Raw genomic sequence first — 20,549 nt, 5'->3', positions numbered from 1 at the left:
AAAAATGTCTCGTATTTAATTAATATGATTTAATACATAAAATAAAATTCATTTTATTGAATGAAATCATCGTAAAATTAATTTAATAAAATTAATAATAATTAACCCAAATTTAATGATTAAATAATTAAATAATTTAAAGATATTTAAAATGATAAAAATAGAAAAATAAAATAATAAATAATAATTTGAAAATAATTGTAATTAAAAGTTTCCATAAAAGTTTAATTATTTATTTATTTTTATCATAAAAAAGGTGAAACTACCAGCTTGGAAGATTTAGCTAAAACATAAATTAGGGCCGCAAACTGCACATCCCATAACAAAATCAATCTGAGTTTTGTGAAATCAAAACCATTTTCATTCAAATAAATAAATAATTCTCTATGCCATTCTCAATCTCAATCAAACCCTCCGCCGAACTTACACCCTTAATCCCCAAATTTCCTCCAAATTTCCGATTGTCTTCTCCCAATTCCACCACTACCACCGCCACCGTCTCTATGAGGGGCCTCATCTCTAGCGCCAAACTCTTTGCCAACGCCGCCATTAGGAACAAAATTCCCTTGTTGTCGAACCCGTCGATGAGGGCCACTCGTGCTTACAGTCTGATTCCAATGGTGATAGAGCACTCTTCTCGCGGAGAGAGAGCTTACGATATCTTCTCCAGGCTTCTAAAGGAGCGAATTGTTTGCATCAATGGTCCAATTAACGATGACACGGCTCATGTCGTGGTTGCTCAGCTTCTCTTTCTCGAGTCTGAGAACCCTTCCAAACCCATCTACATGTACCTCAATTCCCCCGGCGGCCAAGTCACTGCTGGTTCAGTAACCATAAACCTCTGATTTTTTTTCTCTGTACTTTTTAAAAAAAATTTTTATGGGTTTCTTGAAATTTTCTAGATGATCACATTATTCTGCTTGGATTATCTTATAGTTATGTTTGTGAGTGTGTCTTCAGTTTGACGGATTAGTAAATCTTATAATTTATTATTTCTGATTTCTTGGATCAAGATAAGTAGTAGTTAAGTATTTTGATTGGATTGGATTGTAGTTGTTTTTTTGGATGTAGTTGTGCTTTGCCTGCTTTATAGTGCTCAAAGAAAAGAATTGTAACGTTTGATACTCTTGTCGTTGCCTAACTATTAGCAATAGAGATACTTTGTGGAAAGTTTATCAGGACTTTGAAAAAGAGGGGAAAAAAAAGCAGGGGCTGGTGAACAGGTAGAAGATATAATTTGTGGAAATAATGTCTCATTGAGTAATTCAAATTCAGATTTTCATTCAAGTGTGTGATGAAAAGCAGTCATTTTGTTTGTCGCATGCTTCTGACTCAACATACATTCCTATGACCATTTTTCTCAATGTTTTTATTTTATTTATATTTTTAAGCTTGGATTTGCAACTTAAAACTAGTCTTGTTCATCTGATAAAATTATTATTTAATATGATTTCAGATGGAAATCATATAATCCATCTGCTTTTCTTTTTCGGTAATTGTAACTCGGGGGTTATGAGCTCCTGAAATGCCACTAGACGCATGCAAATGCGGTTCACTGCTTTGTTATAATAGTTCTTGCCATGTGATATTTAGATTATCAGGTAGTGGAATATCGCATTATGCCATTTAGTCTAGTCCTAACTTTATTTTAGCTTAACTAATCATCTTAAGCATTTGAAGTTTCTGATTTAGATAATTTGCTGAGGTACTATTTGGGTGATTAGCTTGACTATGATGTTAATTGTTGATTTTTTGTGCGTTTTATGCAGGTCTTGCTATTTATGATACAATGCAGTATATAAGGTCTCCAATCAATACCATCTGTTTAGGTCAAGCTGCATCCATGGCTTCTCTGCTTTTGGCTGCAGGCACCAAGGGTGAGAGGAAGTCACTTCCTAATGCAACTATTATGATTCACCAGCCATCAGGTGGGTACAGTGGGCAGGCGAAGGACATGACCATTCACACCAAGCAGATAGTTCGAGTTTGGGATTCACTCAATCAATTATACTCAAAGCATACAGGGCAATCAATAGATGTAATTCAGAAGAATATGGATAGAGATTATTTTATGACCCCAGAAGAGGCAAAGGACTTTGGAATTATTGATGAAGTGATTGATCAAAGGCCAATGGCGCTGGTGACTGATGCTGTTGGTGATGAAGGTAAACAAAAGGATTCCAAATAGAATTAGAGGGTGAGATCCTAGTGGGAAAGTTTCCCTGTTTTGAATTTTGCATCGACTTTTCTTGATCAATCTATCTGATTACTAAATATCTGGATTTTGTTGATTACCAGACATTATGTCTGGTTGTTTATGGGATATCATGTTATTTATTTCCTTGCGGAATTAATATTTCATAGGGCTTGTTATGCATTTGGTGACTCGTCGTATCGACTATACCCATTCATCTTGCATGGAAATATTATGTAAGTCATTATGAAATCATTTCATATATTCATACAACTTTCTTTTTCTTTTGCATGCTTGTGGAATTTTACCCTTAATTTCAGCAATGGCAGAGTCTCAAAAGAAGTTTCTATCTGTACTTGTGCCTCGTTAGTTTTCAGTTACAGTGAAAGTAGATGTGGCTTGTTAGGGCAGACAAGCTAATCATTTGAGATGACTCATTCTTTTTATACTCCTTAGAATCTGATAGCTCAACTTTTAGACATCGATTTTAACTGGTTATGCTCTTCAGTTTTGTCTAGTCTGATATTAATTTGATGCCTCATCCATTATTCTTATAATCATAAAGCTTAATTCACTAATAAATTGTTTTTTAAAAATAAATCAAAGACTGATATGTGGATTTTGTTATGACTTACAATCTACCCAATTCTGTTGACTACGGAACTTATCTATGGGGTATATGTGAGGAGCACCTCTGCCCATAGCCATGCTTGTACTTGCTTGTCCAAATATTGGTGAGTCATTCAATCATGTTTTGTTAATGCAGCATAATCTTACTCCCTTGTGCCCAGTGGCCCAAATGATGAAAAAAAAAAAAAAAATCATTGATCAAGTGATTCAAGTGCTTGTTTAGGATAAGTTTCAAGGTCAAAATTGATATATAGGAAAATTTATTAAATTTAATTTTAAATTAATTTTTAATATTCTTTAATTAATATATTTTAAAGAGTATTTTTCTTAACAAAAGTTTTAACATAATGCCAAGTAGAGTTTTAAGACCTAAGTAGTTGTTAGTAGTATGTCCTAGAGCATATCATTGTATTGTATCTTGTAAATATTTATTTTTCATTAATGGCAAATATTATTTTTTTTTAAATTTGAATGATTTGAATTTAATTGAAAATGTCCTTTAATATCTTGTTAGATGTTCTATTCTTAAGTGGTTAAGAATATGAGTAACAAAATATTCTAGTACAAGTATTATAAATTTTGATTCACAATTTAGGATACTTCATTGGGCATGACTTATTCGGAAAGATTGTCACTTTTTTTTTTTTTTTTCCATGGATTAGTATGAGATACTAATGGGATAGAATAATGATTCTCATGCCATATGATAAATATGGTGAGTATTTATAAGATAAGTAGGCTGAACCAGTGACATAAGATGACTTGTACATAGAGTTTACTCTTGTCAATGCAAAGTCATCTAGATCATAATAGTGCATATAATCCCTTGACTTGAGATAACACAGTTATCTTGTATATAGGTGGTTTCTGTTTGATATTACTTTCATGCTTGTATCATGTATGAGTATATGGGTATGTGCAGGCTCCGACTAGTTATATATGGAGGTAGGTGTTAGTCAAGATGGGATACGTTACCCTAAATAAATAGAGATAAAATCCTATATCTATTTAATTATTCTCGAGGATTTCAAGTTCCTGGTTAGAACAGATAGATTTAATCAGAAAAAGTTTCGAATAAGAAAGTCTTATTAATCAAGAATTAGAATTAAAAGAGGACATAAGATTCTAAGCAAAAGAGTTTGACATAAACCATGTCTCTAGCTAGAATCAGGATTTGTAACGGAGAGATTTTAGTGCATAGTATGTATGATCAAGATTTATGAATTAAGAGGATTAATTCATCACTAGTTTGGTAGTCATGGTACATTATACTAGATGTCAATAATTATTTATGAGAACTAAAATGAAAAGAGAATTTAATTTCAAATTTGGAATGGTTCCAATAATATTAAGGAGTTAATATTTTTCTGATTGTCAATTAGTAATGAACTTAATAAGTCACACACATAAGAGCAACATGATCAAAGCGTAATTAATTTGGTTAATTAATTAAATAGTTTAATTAATTAATTGAATTAATAAATTTAGTTTGCAATTAGATTGCAAAGTCCTTAATATGATTTGAAATTAAATTTATTTACGGAAGTGTTTAAGTTAATATTTAAAGTGTTTAAATATAAACTTGATTAACCAAGCATAAGGAAGTAAATTATTTTTATTAATTTGGAATTAACCTTGGTCAAAAAATTGACAAGTTTGACTTGGTAAAATTTTGACAATTTTGACTTTATCAAATATGGGAAGACAATTAATTAGTATTAAGAATACTAATTAATCAAAATTAATTTCTTAATTAAAATTAAGTTTTGACAAGTGTACCAATCAAAATTTAAAAATTCATTTAAGAGTTAAAATGAGAGATTGACACTTGTTAATTAATTTTAATTAAGGAAATTGATTTAATAAAAAGGAAAATAGAAGAAGACAACCTTTGTTTCACCATAGCCAAAGATTTCTCTGATCTTCCTAACTTGAAATTCAAGAGAAATAAGTGTTGTTGATCTTGAATCAAACCTTGAGAAAGTGTTTCTTACTACTTTCACTTAAAACAAAAAAAAACTTTACTTCTCATTTCTTTCAAATTTGGCCGAACCACAAGGAAGGAGAAACAAGAGTTATAGCTTGGATTAAGGTGCTTTGATCAAGAGACTTGTGTGGATAAGTTAAAGAGCCAACACTTGGTGGCTTCACTCTCTAGATTTGGTGTGAGAATTTGATTTTGCTTCTTTAAGGGTGAGTTTTCTCTGTAAACCCTTACTTGTAAATTTAGGGGTTTTTTTTTTCTAATGACTAATTAGGCTTGTTAGTAATTGAGAAACATGTTTTATGACCAAAACCAAGTATTTTTTGTAATAGAATAAAGTGTTTATATGTTGCATGAAACCTAGGATTATGAAATTTTAAAATTGTTAACTTTGCATCCTAAGGCATGTTAAGGTACATTTTTTCTCAGTGGTATGAAGCTTATTTAGCATATAGGTTGAGACAAAAGCAAGTAAAACATCCATGGATTTATCTGGAAGGAGTGAGCTAAAGAATCAAGAACCTAAACCCTGGAAGAGCATAAAACCAAAGGAGAGATTTGGTAGAAAATATGTATATATTTTAAAAAAAAAAAACTAGAAAAGAAAAAGGGAAATTGGAAGGTCACCCGTAACCAGTTGATTTTTGTTTTTTAAAATTGAATTAAAAAATGCCAGCTCTAATGTTTTAGTGTTCGGAAGCAACGTTCAAACAAAGGGCAGCAATGGAGTGTACTGCAGAAAGAACGATGGGACTGAACAAAAATTTAACCAAATTCAATGGTTTGACCATAGGAATGGATGCGGTCTTGGTATCTTTGTGTATTCGATTTGAATTTTGTTGGAACAAATTTGTGCAGAATGTAATAAGTCTAGGACGGATTCAAATTTTATATATTAGGTATTCATTATTCGAATCTAATTCATATTCATAATATTGATAAATTGTTTTTATATTATATTTTAAATAAATAAAATTTAAATATTTTATGAATTATTAATTAAAATATATAAAATTAAATATATTGAGAATTATTTGAATAATAATAATTAAATTTAAAATATATTTAAATAATTTAAGATAAAATTTAAAGGAATATAAGATAGTTAAATAATAATAATAATAATAATAATAATAATAATAGAATTTGGATTCGAATAGGATTAAATCCTTGCACAAGTTAAATAAGATTGAGAATCTTATTTAATTAATCAATCATTGAAAGAATGAAAATAATCTATATATAAAAGACACATTTCATGTATCAGTGTATAAATTAAAATGTTATAATGAAGGGATATTAATTACACTGATGGACTAATTATTTTGAGAAGTTTTAATATTTGGGTGGTGATTACACATTGCTATATATCAATAATGATCTACAACTATAATTAATCAATTATGAATTGATAATAAAATTAAAGTATCAATTTCATTTTATTATATTTGTTGTCAACATATTAAGAACCTAATAAGTTATATATATATAGATTGTAAGTGAGGAATTAAAAATGAATTATCAAGTTAGATTTGATTAAAAAATAATTCTATAGGCTTATGGACTAAAGCACAAATTTTATTTAGACTGCTTAATATCCTAATAATTAAATAAGAACTTAATTTAAAATTTCAAGAATAATAGTAATTAATTATATGATTTTTAATTTTAATAGTGTTCAATTTATAATTAATCAATTTAATAGATTGAATTATTAATTATAAATTTTGGCTCATATAAAAGGCGTTTGTCTTCCTTTTCAAAAGCTTTGAATTTCTCTAAGAGAGTTTTAAAGAATTTCCTCACAATCAATCTGCATGAATAACATTAAAGGTCAAACTTATGGATTGTTGATGGTTTACTACAACCCAGATATATAAATTTAAATGTGCTTGATAATTAAATTTAAATACCACCATTCCATACCACTCTATTTGATTCAATTTTATGGTAAAATTTATTTTATTTGCAAATGAATTTTATGATAGAATTTATTTATAAATGAATTCTTTTATTTGATATATTTTATATTAAATGTGGAATTCATTTCAAATGAAATAAATTTTGTATTTGAAATAAATAAAATAAAATGTTATATAATAAGAAATAATTTTATCACTTGAAATATATATAAATTTAAGTTTAAAATTCATTTACAAATTCTATCAATTTTGATGAAATTTGGTTTGGTTATAATAAATTTAATATAATTGATTATTAAGAATTCTAAATGAATTTTCATTTAAACCAAACACTAAAATTTTATATTTATAAATGAATTCTATAAAATTTGTGAAATTCATTTATACCAAATAAAAAGTATATTTTTGAGATTTAATTTTCTACTCAACTTGTTATGCATTAATATTTCCCAGCAATTATATTTGCTGCCCTATTTAGGCCACAAGACTAAGGAAGATGAGCCTTTCTGAGTTTTCAAATCATTTAGATCAATGCTATTAAGTCTGGAACCGATTCCTTGAGTTGTGGTTATTTGGCCAAGATGTAGCCACTGTTTGGCTACATTTCCTTCATAGAAGTTGTCCCTCTATGTCTTGCCTTTATTTTCCTTTTTAAATCAGGTCATTTGGAGTTTTAGAACTAAAGTTATGGTCAAATAACCACAACTGATTCACTGTCTCTTTCTAGGTCCAGAATTAGGCAGATTCTAGAGTTAAACTTTACCTAATTAATTAGACATGTTAAAGCCACTTTTAGGCCTAATATTCTCTATAGAAGTTGTTACGCTATGTCTTATGATCACTTAAAAATTTGAATTACAATTTTTCAAGTTTTTTAGAATTAGTTATAGCCAATTAACTAACCTAGACTCATGAACCCTATGCCATCAGGATTCCAGGTTCAGGTCAGTGGGTTTGACTCTTAATTTAGGATCCTTACACTCACAATATGAGGAAATTTTCTAAACTAAAGTTGGATCCCCATTTCTTAGGTTTCCAGAATAGTTTGGCTCATCCCAATTGGGGTTTCCTAGTGGGAGATATGCTATAAAAACTATTCTGGGGGTCAAATGGTAGTTTAGTCAAATTCTAGGTTTTGATGTGCTAAATATTTCTAGCAATTTGGCCTAGTTCCCTTGGGTTATGGGTGTTGGTCAAAACATCAATATTGTAGATCTATATCTTATGAAAATTTTGGCACTAATTTCATTGTATTTGCAATTTTTTAGACCAAGTTATGGCTTTTTTGCCAAAACTGGTTAGGTGTACCTAAGTCCAGAATTTCTGGCAGTTTGGTTCTGGACAGTTTTGTTGGCCTAATTTGTGCTAGAAAATTGGTTTGGTAAGAGGAAATTCTGGGTTCTGTATTCTCCATGAAAGTTGTGCTCCTATGTCTAACCTTTCCAATGATATAAAAATCAGGTCATTCTGAGCTTTCTAGAGGAAGTTATGGTCAATTGAACATGTACTGTTCATTTGGTCATTTTTCTGGGTTTAGGTTATGGTCATCCGAATTCAAGTAGTTTTTAAGTCAATTCATGGACAGTTTTTAGGCATGGTCTCTTCATGAAAAATGGGACATTTTGACCCTAGTTTCATCTCCAATTGGCTCCAATTGGCTTCATGCCAATTGGAGCAACACAAATCTAGATATGGCTAAAAAATAACACTAGACTCAAAGTCCCACAACCTGTATGAAAATGTGCACTCCCAATTTCAATTCCTCCAACTCCCAAACTTCAAATGGCATTCATAGCACTTCTAAAGATCAACAATTCATCTCAACAAGGTCAAATTCCAGCCATAGCACAAAATCTCCAATTTATGGTTAAAACCCTAATTTCAATTATCCAATTTGTGCAAACTCAATTCATTCAACTTCTAATGCGTATAGTCTTATCAAGCATCATCACTACACCAATGTATATGAATTAAAAACATCAAAGTCTACTCTTCATCATGGCTATCAAATTTAGGGGTGTTCAATTCCTTATCAATTTCTTTCAATTTCATGAATTTCCAACCTAATTTGGCATGCTTACTACACCTAGAAGTGAAAGGAAAGCTTATAGTGCACTAACCTCTTGTGGACACTTCTTGGACTTGTGAAAACTCTAATTTTTCTTCACTTCTTGGCAGCCACAATATTTCTTATGGTGTAGGGACAATTTTTAATGAAGGGAGCTTAGGGTTTTATGGTGAGAAAGGGGAGGAAATCAAGCTTGAGAAGAGAAAAAATGGAGGAAGGCAACTCTCAAGGTGGTTCGGCCATGGAAGAATCAAGGGAGAAGAAGATGACTTTTATTTATTTTATCTCTTTTTAAACTCTTTCTTATCCGCTTTTTGTAGTTGTTAAATTCCCATTGGTTAGAAATTTTAAATGATGTCATTATGACATCATGCTTAGGTAATAAATTCTATTTCTTTTTTTTTCTTTTCTTTTCTCATTTCTATACATAAATTCACAATTTAATTTATTTTATGTGTTTTAATCTCTCTCATTTTAATTGACATTTAGATTAAAATTCCACTCTGAGGATGAAATGATCAAACTGCCCTTCATTTAACTTATCGGTTATAATTTCCCTTTACCGATTGACTAATTTTCTTAAATTTTCTTTGACATTTTGAATGTCATTTAATCCTCATAAAACCTTCAATTAATCCAAAATATTTATTCCACAAGGTTTCTCGCGAGTCTAGGGTCGACAACTATCTTCACAGTCGCTTCCCAGTATGGTCATCTGTCGCCGAAACCTCGGCTCATTTAACCTACTGCATTTCATTTATTATATATTTTTTTTAATTTTTCTTTATCTTAATTCAATCGATCTATGCCTCCTCACTCTAGTTTAAGTATAGTTCCAGACATCCTGGCTATCCAAACAGACGTTAGTTATAGTAGAATGTATAGACTACCTAGGATGAGGGTGTTACAATTCTTTCCCTCTAAATGAAAATTTCGTCCTCGAAATTTACCTGATGTGAAGAGCTAAGGGAACTGCTGCCTCATCGTCTCCTCATTCTCCCACATTGCCTTTTGTGTTGTGATGTCTCCATAAAACTTTTACTAGTGGGATCCTTTTGTTTCTGAGTTCTTTGATCTCTCATGCCAAGATTTTACTTAGTTCTTCTTCATATGTCAAATCAGGTTGCACACTTATCTCTTCTACTGAAATGACATGAGAAGGATTTGATCTGTATCTGTTGATCATCGACACATGAAACACATTATGAATCTTGTCCAGCTCAGGTGGTAAGGCTAGCCTGTAGGCTACTAGACTCACATGTTCAATGACCTCGTATGGACTAATAAACCTAAGGTTTAACTTACCCTTCTTACCAAATCTTAGCACTTTCTTCCAAGGCGACACTTTAAGGAACACCTTATCGCCAACCTCATACTCTATGTCTTTCCTCTTCAGATCAACATATGACTTCTGTCTATCTGAGGCGGCTTTCAAGTTGTCTTTGATGAGTTTCACTTTTTCCTCAGTCTGCCTCACAAAGTCTAGGCCCACTACTTTCTCCTCACTCAACTCTATCCAACACAAGGGAGTTCTGCATCTCCTCCCATACAATGCTTTATATGGAGCCATTTTTATACTGGCTTGATAGCTATTATTGTATGCAAACTCTACCAGAGGAAGGTACTTCTCCCAACTTCCTTCAAACTTAATGATGCGGCTTCTTAACATATCCTCGAGCACCTATCATGTAATTCATGTCATGTCATTATTATCTTTTCTTTAACAATTATAGCAATTTACTAAGTTCTTAGGGTTACCTGAATCACCCTTTCAGACTGTCCATCCGTCTGAGGATGAAAAGCCATACTGAAGTGCAGTTGAGTGCCTAACGACTCCTGTAGCTTCTTCCAAAATCTAGAAGTAAATCTCGGGTCTCGATAAGATATAATCGATGTTGGCACTCTATGTAGCCGGACTATCTCAGCTATGTAGATCTCTACTAACCTCTCTAGTGATTAGTCTGCTCTAATTGGTAGAAAGTGAGCTGACTTTGTCAATTTATCCACAATCACCCATATAGTATCATGCTTCTTCTGTGTCAATGGTAGCCCAGTGACAAAATCCATGGTGATGCGGTCCCATTTCCACTTAGGTATGGATATGGGTTACAACAACCCTGATGGAACCTGATGCTCAGCCTTAACTTACTAGCATATCAAACATTTTGCCACAAAATCACCAATCTCTTTCTTCATTCCAGGCCACCAATAATGTGTCTTCAGGTCATGATACATCTTGGTACTTCTTGGTTGCATAGCATGGAAGCTACTATGTGCCTCTGTCAGGATATTCTTCTTCAGTTGTTCATCTATTGGTACACATACTCTGCCTTTATAATGTAGACACTCATCTCCTTTCAGCTCATAATCAGTCTCCTTCCCCTCTTTAACTCTGCCCATAATAGTCATAAGCTTTTCATCCCTTATTTGTGCTTCCTGTATTTGCTATAGCAAACTTGGCTTTACCAACAACTTAGCCAAAATAATCCCATCTCCCTAAGGACAAGTGAACATTTAGTGCTCTCAAAGCCATTATGGCCTTTCTGCTCAATGCATTAGCCACTATATTTGCCTTCCCAAGGTAATAGTCGATCACACAATCATAATCCTTAAGAATTCAATCCATCTCCTCTATCTCAGATTGAGTTCCTTCTGGATTGGCAAATATTTTAGACTCTTGTGATCTGTGTAGATATAGCATTTCTCGACATATAAGTAATGCCTCCATATCTTCAATGTGAATATTATTGCCGCCAATTCCAGATCATGTGTTGAGTAGTTCTTTTTATATGGCCTTAGTTGTCTAGAAGCATAGGCAACCACTTTTCCTTCCTTCATCAGAACACACCCAAGCCCATTGTGAGAGGTATCACTGTAGATCACATAGTCTTTCCCTGACTCTAGCTGTGTCAACACTAGAGCCTCTGTGAGCATAGCCTTCAGCTTCTCAAAACTGGCTTGACATTTGTCATTCCAGTCAAATTTGGCATTCTTATGCAGTAACTTGGTCAGTGGAGTAGCTATAAGGGAGAATCCCTTCACAAATCTTCTGTCGTAACCAGCTAACCCCAAAAAGCTTCTAACCTATGTTACATTTTTGGGAGGTTTCCATTCAACTATTACTTCAATCTTCTTTGGATTTACCTTGATCTCATCTATTGATACAATGTGCCCAAGGAAAGATATCTTATCTAACCAGAAGTCACACTTAGGCAGCTTGGCATATAACTGCTTTTCCCTCAGCGTCTGTAGTACCACTCTTAAGTGTTCGTTATGCTCCTCTCGGTTCTTAGAATACACCAAAATATCATCTATAAAGACCACCATGAACTGATCCAAGTAGGGATGAAAGATACGGTTCATTAGGTCCATGAAAGCTACTGGTGCATTCATCAGCCCAAATGGCATCACTAGGAACTCATAGTGTCCATACCGGGTCCTAAAAGTAGTTTTAGGCACATCTGCCTCCTTTACCCTCAGCTGGTGATAGCTTGATATGAGATCTATCTTGGAGAATACATCGGCTCCCTTCAATTGATCAAACAAATCATCTATTCATGGTAAAGGATATTTGTTTTTTACAGTCACCTTATTCAGTTGCCAGTAATCAATACAAAGCCGAAGCGTACCGTCCTTCTTTTTCACAAATAGCACCGGTGCTCCCTAGGGTGACACACTAGAGCATATGAAACCCTTATCTAGTAGCTCCTGTAATTGAACTTTCAACTCTCTTAGCTTAGTGGGTGCCCTCCTATATGGAGCAGTGGAAATCGGTGCAGTACCCGGCATAACCTCTATAGCAAACTCCACCTCTCTCTCTGGTGGCAAACCCGGCAACTCTTCCAAAAATACATCCAGAAAATCACATATAGCGGGGATGTCCTATAAACTCAGGCTAGTCTTCCTGGTGTCAACCACATGTGCTAAGAAAGCCTTACAGCCCTTCCTTATCATTCTTTTGGCTGCTGTGGCTGATATAATAATCGAAAGACAACCCGTTCCTTCACTCACAATTATAATCTCATCCCCATCTACTGTCTGTAATGCAATCCTCTTCACCCGACAATTTACCATTGCCTGATGACGTGATAACCAATCCATTCCCAGTATCACATCAAACTCATGGAATGGTAGCTCAATTAAGTCAGCCGAAAACTCATAACCCGGTATCCTCAAAGAACAATCCTTATAGACCTTCTTCACTATGACACTATGGCCTAAAGGGTTAGTGACTAATATGTCCTCCTTTAACTCCTCTATCTGTACCCCTCTATCAACTGGTGGTGTAATGCGCACATAAGAGTGCATGGAACCAGGACCAATTAAAGCACACACAGATAAATCATAAAGTAAGAAGGTACCCTAAATGGCATCTGCTGGATCTGGCTCCTCTCAAGCTCTCATAGCATAAGCACAGGGTGTTACCCTGGCCTCCTGCCTCTCGACAGTCTCTACAGTAGGCCTCTGTGAGCTACCAGCTATATCAGGTTTTGCAGGTCTTCCACCCCTTTGTGCTGCTGGGGCAGACCTCTCTATCTGGGGTAGAGCAGTGGGAGCACTCCTCTGTGGACAATCCTTCAAAAAGTGGTTTATAGATCCATATATGAAACATCCCCCAGTCAATAATCTGCATTCTCCTCGGTGGCTCCTCCTATAATGTGTACAAGCTAGTATCGGGGCTGATCCTCATGTAGCTGCACTCGGAGAACTACCCACTGATGCACCAGACTGTCCTCCTCTCCTCGGGGCAAATCAGGATCTCTGTCTCTTGCCTCGACCCTGCTTCTGACCCTGAGACCCCTTGGGCTTCTTACTAACTGTGGCTGCTGAACTGGACTGGCCAGATCCAAAACCCCTTTTACGCTGCCTGTCCCTCCTAGACTGCTCCTCATCTCTAACTCTCTCCACATCAAGAGCTGATGCTACTAACAGGGAGAAGTCTGTGAAGTGGTGAGATGTAACTATCAGTCTAATGCTATCATTCAGTCCATCCTCAAACCTCCTACATTTATCAGCCTCCGTGGGCATTATTTCCAATGCATATCTGCTAAGTCTCATGAATTCCCATTCATATTCTGAGACTGTAAGCTGCCTCTGTCTTAGTGACAGGAATTCTCTCCTTCGGGCCTCTTGGTACACATGGTTGATATATTTCTTTCTGAACTCAGCCAGAAAGAAATCCCAGGTGATCTGTGTAGGCTGTACTACCCTCGACACTGTTACCTACCATCGATACACATCATCCTGAAGTAGTGACAGAGCACACTCCAACTGCTACTCTGGGGTATAGTGTAGCTGCAACAATACTCTCTTTGTCCTTTCTAGCCAGTACTCTGCGGTGGCTGGATCATCCTCCTTCTTATCCTTAAAATCAATGGCTCCATATTTTCGCAGTCTCTTCAATGGAGACCTCTACACTGACTGTGGTTGTGGGGGTGGTGGTGGCTGTATAGGTGGTGGTGGTGATGGCTATGGCTGTGGAGGTAGAGGTGGCTGTGGTTGAGGTATGTGTAACACCCCTAAGTTCGGTAGTGCGTTCTACTGTTCCGGTGACCAGTGTTGTCCGGACAGCTAGGATGCCTAGAACCGTACTTCAAAATGAGTAAGGAGACATAAAATAATGAAATACAAGAAAAGAAAAACAAAGGAAAAATCATAGTAAAGAAATGTAACTGAGTAAGTGAACCGGGAAACCTAGCGATAGGTGACCGCACCGGGAAGTCACGGCGTGGACCATTGACTAGCCCTGGACTGCGGGGAACCCTGGGAAACATTTTTAGGAAATAAATAGAACCTTATTGAAGGATAGATATCATTAGAAAGATCAAAGAAAAATTAAATAATTAGTACAAAGAAAAGTGAGAAATCGAAAAACAGACAAAATACGGTGTTACCGAAAAATCGGGAAAGCCACCCGAACAGGGGCATTATGGTCATTTGACATCCCGAAGTGTCTTTTGACCTAAATTTCCATTAAAAATAAATAATATTACACTTAGAAAATAAAATGAAAAATTAATTTGGTGGTACCTAAATAAAATAGCTAAAATCATGGGTTAATTGTGGAATAAGTGAAAGTTTAACTTATAAAATGATTTAATTTTAAGTGGACCACTAAGGGGATTAATTAAATACTTAGTGGGACAAGTGTACACTTAAAATGCAGCTGAACTTCATCTTCCTCATTTTAGATTTCAACATTGACGTGAGTGAAGGGAGAGGAAACTCCATGGACGTTTTGCATGAGCTCACTTAACCTCCCCATTTTCAACTCCAATCTCTTAGGTTCCTTCATGAAAAATGGTCTACACACCACAAGGAAGATATTGATACCAATTTTGGGAAGTTTAAGCAAGGTTTAACAAGCTCCAAGCATAAGGTAAGTTCATAATTTTGAGAATTACTTTGTTAAAGTTTATGTGCATGTTATGGGTATTGGTTTGGTGAAGGAAAATTTTGAGTTTGAAGGGTTATTGTTGTTGTCATTTTGGACAGCCATGGTCACGTTTTTGATGAGGAAATTGTGCATATAATTGTTGAGAAATAATGTTGTTCATGGTGATTTAGTAACCTAGTGATTTAATGCATGTATATATGGTGAATTATGCACTTTGATGGGAATTAGCATATGGTACGGCAATGTGATGTTGATGAGTGATTTGTGGCAGCTTGTGGACACTTGAGAAATGGTGTATATTGAAGGAAGTGTGGGCAGCATATTGACCTAGAAGGATGGATGTTATGTATGTAAATTAATGTTGTAAAGTGTATGTAAAGTTTGTAATGTTTAGGTGTGTTTGTAATGGTACTTAGGAATTGTGATTGTGAATGATAATTGGTGTGTTGATGGTGATTGGAATCTGCCCAAAATAATGCTAATGTAATGTAGAAAGTGTGTTGGTAATGTGCCAAAACAGTTTGGTAGGGTATGGAAGTGAACCTTGCAAAGGTAAGTGTGTGTTTGAAGTTGGGGTGTGAAATGCATATTGAGGGCAGTGTAAATTTTGGTCTATAACCTTGAATGTGTAACCTCAATAGGTATGAGAACAAGTTTGTGTGAAACTAGGACCAAAATGTGCCAACTTTCATTGAGAAACCATGCCAAAATTCTGCTTGCAAGGTGACCTAAAAATTTGACCAATTCGGATTAGGTGCAATTAGGACCTGAAAAATGACCAATTGGGCAGCAGTGAATGTTTAGGCCATAACTCACTCAAACCAGGTCCAATTGACCTGAAATTTTGACCAAGAATAGTTAAGACCCATACCTACAAGTCTTATGAAGACACCAAAACCCAGAAATGACCATAAGCAAGTCAAACAGCTTGCACAAGTTCGGGTCCAAACACTGGCCGAACCAGAGTTGTCCAAATTGACCTAAAATTGACCTAAACTGGTACCATTTGACCAGCAATAGTATAATGACCATAACTTGGTCTACTTAACTCGGATTGACCTGAAATTTTGCACCGCGGTCCATAAGACCTAGATCTACAAGTTTGTAGTTTCGACCGAGACTCGAAAACCGAGGGAACTAGGCCGTCCGGCTAGGTCAAACCAGTGTCTCAATCCAAAGAATTTGCATTAAAATGCACTAAACAAGGAAATAACTTTGGTAAAACGTACCAAACCTAAAACCCTATCGAATGTGACATATTAACGACACTAAAACCTAATTTACCTAAAACGCAACGAGGGTCGGTATATTAGGTGATTAAGTGAATAATTGAGTTCAGTGCATTATTTACCAAACACCATCGATAGAGACAATTTAATTTGGTCCTGAAACACTTCGAAGTGTGTTTCTCTGTGAACATGGACTCAGCACAAGGGAAAGAAATACTGGGTCAGGACCAGGAGACAAATATCAGAGTTTGTGCACAACGGCTATTGCTTTTGAATTTTTCAATTGAAATAAATATTGAATATTTGTATATTATTGTTTTAAATTGTGTTTGTGCACAACAACTGTTTCTTTTGAATTATTTTCAATGGAAATAAATATTGACTATTTGCATATCATTGTTTTAAATTGTGGAAATGTGTTTGGTGGACACTTATTGATTGAAAAACATTGTGAATGGTTTGAAACTGTGAAAAATTGTTTGAATGGTATTTGATGGATACTTATTGATTGAAAAGCACTGTAAATGGTTTTTGTGGAAATTGAAGTGAATTACGAATTGTGTTGCCATTTTGTGAATGAAATTATAACTTTGGAAATTTATTGGATTCTTACGGATCATTTGAATAAAATGTTTGGAATTGTTTTGACTCACAATTGGCATGACACTGATAATATGTTCCTCCTCCATTAATGGGGTGAGTGTGATTATTCCTCCCTCTTTGACTTATTAGTCTGGGGTGAGTATGATTATGTTCCTCCCTCTTTGACTTGTCAGTCAGAGGTGAGCGTGGATGAGTACTCATTATTATGGCTAGCTTCCTCCCTCATTGATTTCGATTATTGGGGTGAGCATGTCTTGTCGTGGTGTACAACACGGCATGTACGAAAAAAATTGTGTCATGGCTCAAATTGTGATATTGATTGGCAACACTGTATTCTTCAGTTATTTGATCGAATTGTGTTATTATGTATTGTGAGATTGTGAAACGGATTTAAACTCTCATTGACATATATTGTCTTTTGAACTCAAACATGATCTGACTTATGGAAAATTATTGTGATATTGACAAATGGAGTTTAAATTCTCGTTGACAATTACTGTCTTGAATTTAACTATGATTTTAAGTATCCACTATTTACATGATTTATGAATTGTGATTTAAATTGTATTTGGTTAATGTTGTGCACCACTGAGACATTGTCTCAAATGATAGCTTTTATTGCCGCGCAGTAGAGAGATAGATGTGCGCAGACTAGGCTGCTAGTACATCCAGCGAGGGATTACCTGGTATACCGAGTATACCAATATTTTGCATTTTGTAATCAGAATGTATATTCACTGTATGTATATTTTGTTGTTGGTTTTGAGCAGTTGTAAATCCAAATTGTACATTTGACTTGTAAAATAATTATGAGTTGTTTTGGCTCGTACAAATCGTACTATATTTCCTTATCTCAACCTTTGAAAAATTTCTGTGCATTTGAATTGCTAAATATGTTGTGTTGAAAAATATGTTGGAGTTGGGATTTGGAAATATATTGAAGTATGCTTTTTTACAGGTTTTCTGAAGAACTGTTTATCCAAAATACAAATGTTACTCTGCCAAAATTTTTACAGAAATTCCAAATAAATCAAATGAGTTAGTTGTTTCATTTCAATTCACCAAGGTTTTTAACACCTGTAAATAGTGCTCACCACTATAAAAGAAGTAAGAAAAGTTTTTAAAATCCCTTGTAGTGTATTTAATGGATTATCAGTAGACGGAGTTGGTAATTCATTAGGTATACTACGGGATCATGTTATGCCTTACAGAGGGGTAGGGTGTGACATGTTTTAGTGGTATCAGAGCAATGTTTTTAAATTCTGTTTTCACCTGTTATTTGAATGTTCTTTCTGCATAGTACAACTGCTCAATATCATTGTTTGATACATACAGTACATTACAGTATAAATATGCACTAACGAGAGTGAATATTCTTGTGTTATTTGTTTAGGAGATTTAAAATCCTCGCATTGACTATGGAAGATGGTGATTGTTCAGTCGATCAATCTATAGAGACTGAGGTGCTAGTAACAAGTCCGCTAGGACAGGAGGTCAGGGAAATAAATTTTGATACATTAGTGATTAGTCCTTTAGGATAAGGATTGTGATAATAAGTGAAATTAGTTTTGAAAGAGTTTATCGGCGAAAAGTATTTTCTAACACACCATAAATTATAAAGCTAATTAGTGAGCCTACTTAATGTAAGGCAAGAGGACGTAAAAGTAAGATGCAGTAATGGAATTGCTCTTGATAAGGGCAAGGAGGTTACTGTTAGAAATTGCTAATGGATATTGTAATCAGAATAAGATTCGAATATCAGTGAATTCAAAAAGAATAAAAGATAACAAAGTTTGATCTATTGGGATGTATCGTAGTAACTATGCAATGTTCTTGATGTTTATACTGTAAGCTGCAGATTACAGTACTAACTTGAGATTATTGTGTAGAGCTACGTACTAACCGATAGTACACCTAGATGAGAATAGTTGCCAACGGCATCTGTTTTGGCATAGTTATGCCAGGACAGAATTTAATTGTTAGAAATAAGTTTGAAAATCCTACTTAGGGATCTAAAACTCAAAAGTTAAAATATCGAAAGGTTATAGTTCAGTACAAAAGGAAGTAAGTTATAGAACATTGACAGATAAAAAGAGTTATGGAAGTAGAGACTTGAACAGTTGATTCATATGTAACAAAGAAATATTCCGAATGTGAGGAAGACTATGGACTAGAATGGTCAGAGGACCAATGCCTGATGAATGATTCTAATATGACCTCAAGGGTCATTCAAGAAGGAACGTGAGCTGAAATATTAGACAACACAATAGTAAGAGGAGATTGGTGTTATCCAAACAAAGTAAACATTGTATTAGATTGTTAAAAGTCTTATACAAATTTGAGAAAAAGAAGATTATACGATCATATAGAAAGGAGAAATAAACGTATGACTATTGTAAGATAGCTACTGGGTAAAAATTTCGTGGACGAAATTTATTTAAGGGGGGGAGAATTGTAACACCCTAAGTTCTAGAGTGCGTCTCTACTGCTCGGTGACTGTTGTCCTGGACACTAGGATGCCTAGAACCGTACTTCAAAATGAGTAAGGAGACATAAAATAATGAAATACAAGAAAAGAAAAACAAAGGAAAAATCATAGTAAAGAAATGTAACTGAGTAAGTGAACCGGGAAACCTAGCGATAGGTGACCGCACCGGGAAGTCACGGCGTGGACCATTGACTAGCTACTGATCATGGAACCCCAGGAAACATTTTTAGGAAATAAATAGAACCTTATTGAATGATAGATATCATTAGAAAGATCAAAGAAAAATTAAATAATTAGTAAAAATAAAAGTGATAAATAAAAAAAAAGAAAAAATACTGTGTTACCGAAAAATCGGAAAGCCACCCAACAGGCATTATGGTCATTTGACATCCCAAGTGTCTTTTGACCTAAATTTCCATTAAAAATAAATAATATTACACTTAGAAAATAAAATGAAAAATTAATTTGGTGGTACCTAAATAAAATAGCTAAAATCATGGGTTAATTGTGGAATAAGTGAAAGTTTAACTTATAAAATGATTTAATTTTAAGTGGACCACTAAGGGATTAATTAAATACTTAGTGGGACAAGTGTACACTTAAAATGCAGCTGAACTTCATCTTCCTCATTTTAGATTTCAACATTGACGTGAGTGAAGGGAGAGGAAACTCCATGGACGTTTTGCATGAGCTCACTTAACCTCCCCATTTTCAACTCCAATCTCTTAGGTTCCTTCATGAAAAATGGTCTACACACCACAAGGAAGATATTGATACCAATTTTGGGAAGTTTAAGCAAGGTTTAACAAGCTCCAAGCATAAGGTAAGTTCATAATTTTGAGAATTACTTTGTTAAAGTTTATGTGCATGTTATGGGTATTGGTTTGGTGAAGGAAAATTTTGAGTTTGAAGGGTTATTGTTGTTGTCATTTTGGACAGCCATGGTCACGTTTTTGATGAGGAAATTGTGCATATAATTGTTGAGAAATAATGTTGTTCATGGTGATTTAGTAACCTAGTGATTTAATGCATGT

General features: G+C 34.4%; 1 protein-coding gene across 1 annotated transcript; it reads left to right on the top strand.

The window, feature by feature from the left end:
• Positions 1-269: 269 nt before the first annotated feature.
• On the top strand, positions 270-2,485 carry LOC110656883 (ATP-dependent Clp protease proteolytic subunit 2, mitochondrial). The gene is made up of 2 exons (XM_021813865.2): positions 270-822; positions 1,770-2,485. The coding sequence occupies exons 1-2, from the start codon at positions 387-389 to the stop codon at positions 2,186-2,188; spliced, it is 855 nt and encodes a 284-aa protein (XP_021669557.1). The 5' UTR covers positions 270-386; the 3' UTR covers positions 2,189-2,485.
• Positions 2,486-20,549: the final 18,064 nt, after the last annotated feature.

The sequence above is a fragment of the Hevea brasiliensis genome, chromosome 6, assembly GCF_030052815.1.
Source record: "Hevea brasiliensis isolate MT/VB/25A 57/8 chromosome 6, ASM3005281v1, whole genome shotgun sequence".
In the NCBI taxonomy this organism is placed as follows: domain Eukaryota; kingdom Viridiplantae; phylum Streptophyta; class Magnoliopsida; order Malpighiales; family Euphorbiaceae; genus Hevea; species Hevea brasiliensis.
The sequence above is the reverse complement of the archived record's forward strand: the minus strand, read 5'-3'. Positions and strand labels throughout refer to the sequence as shown.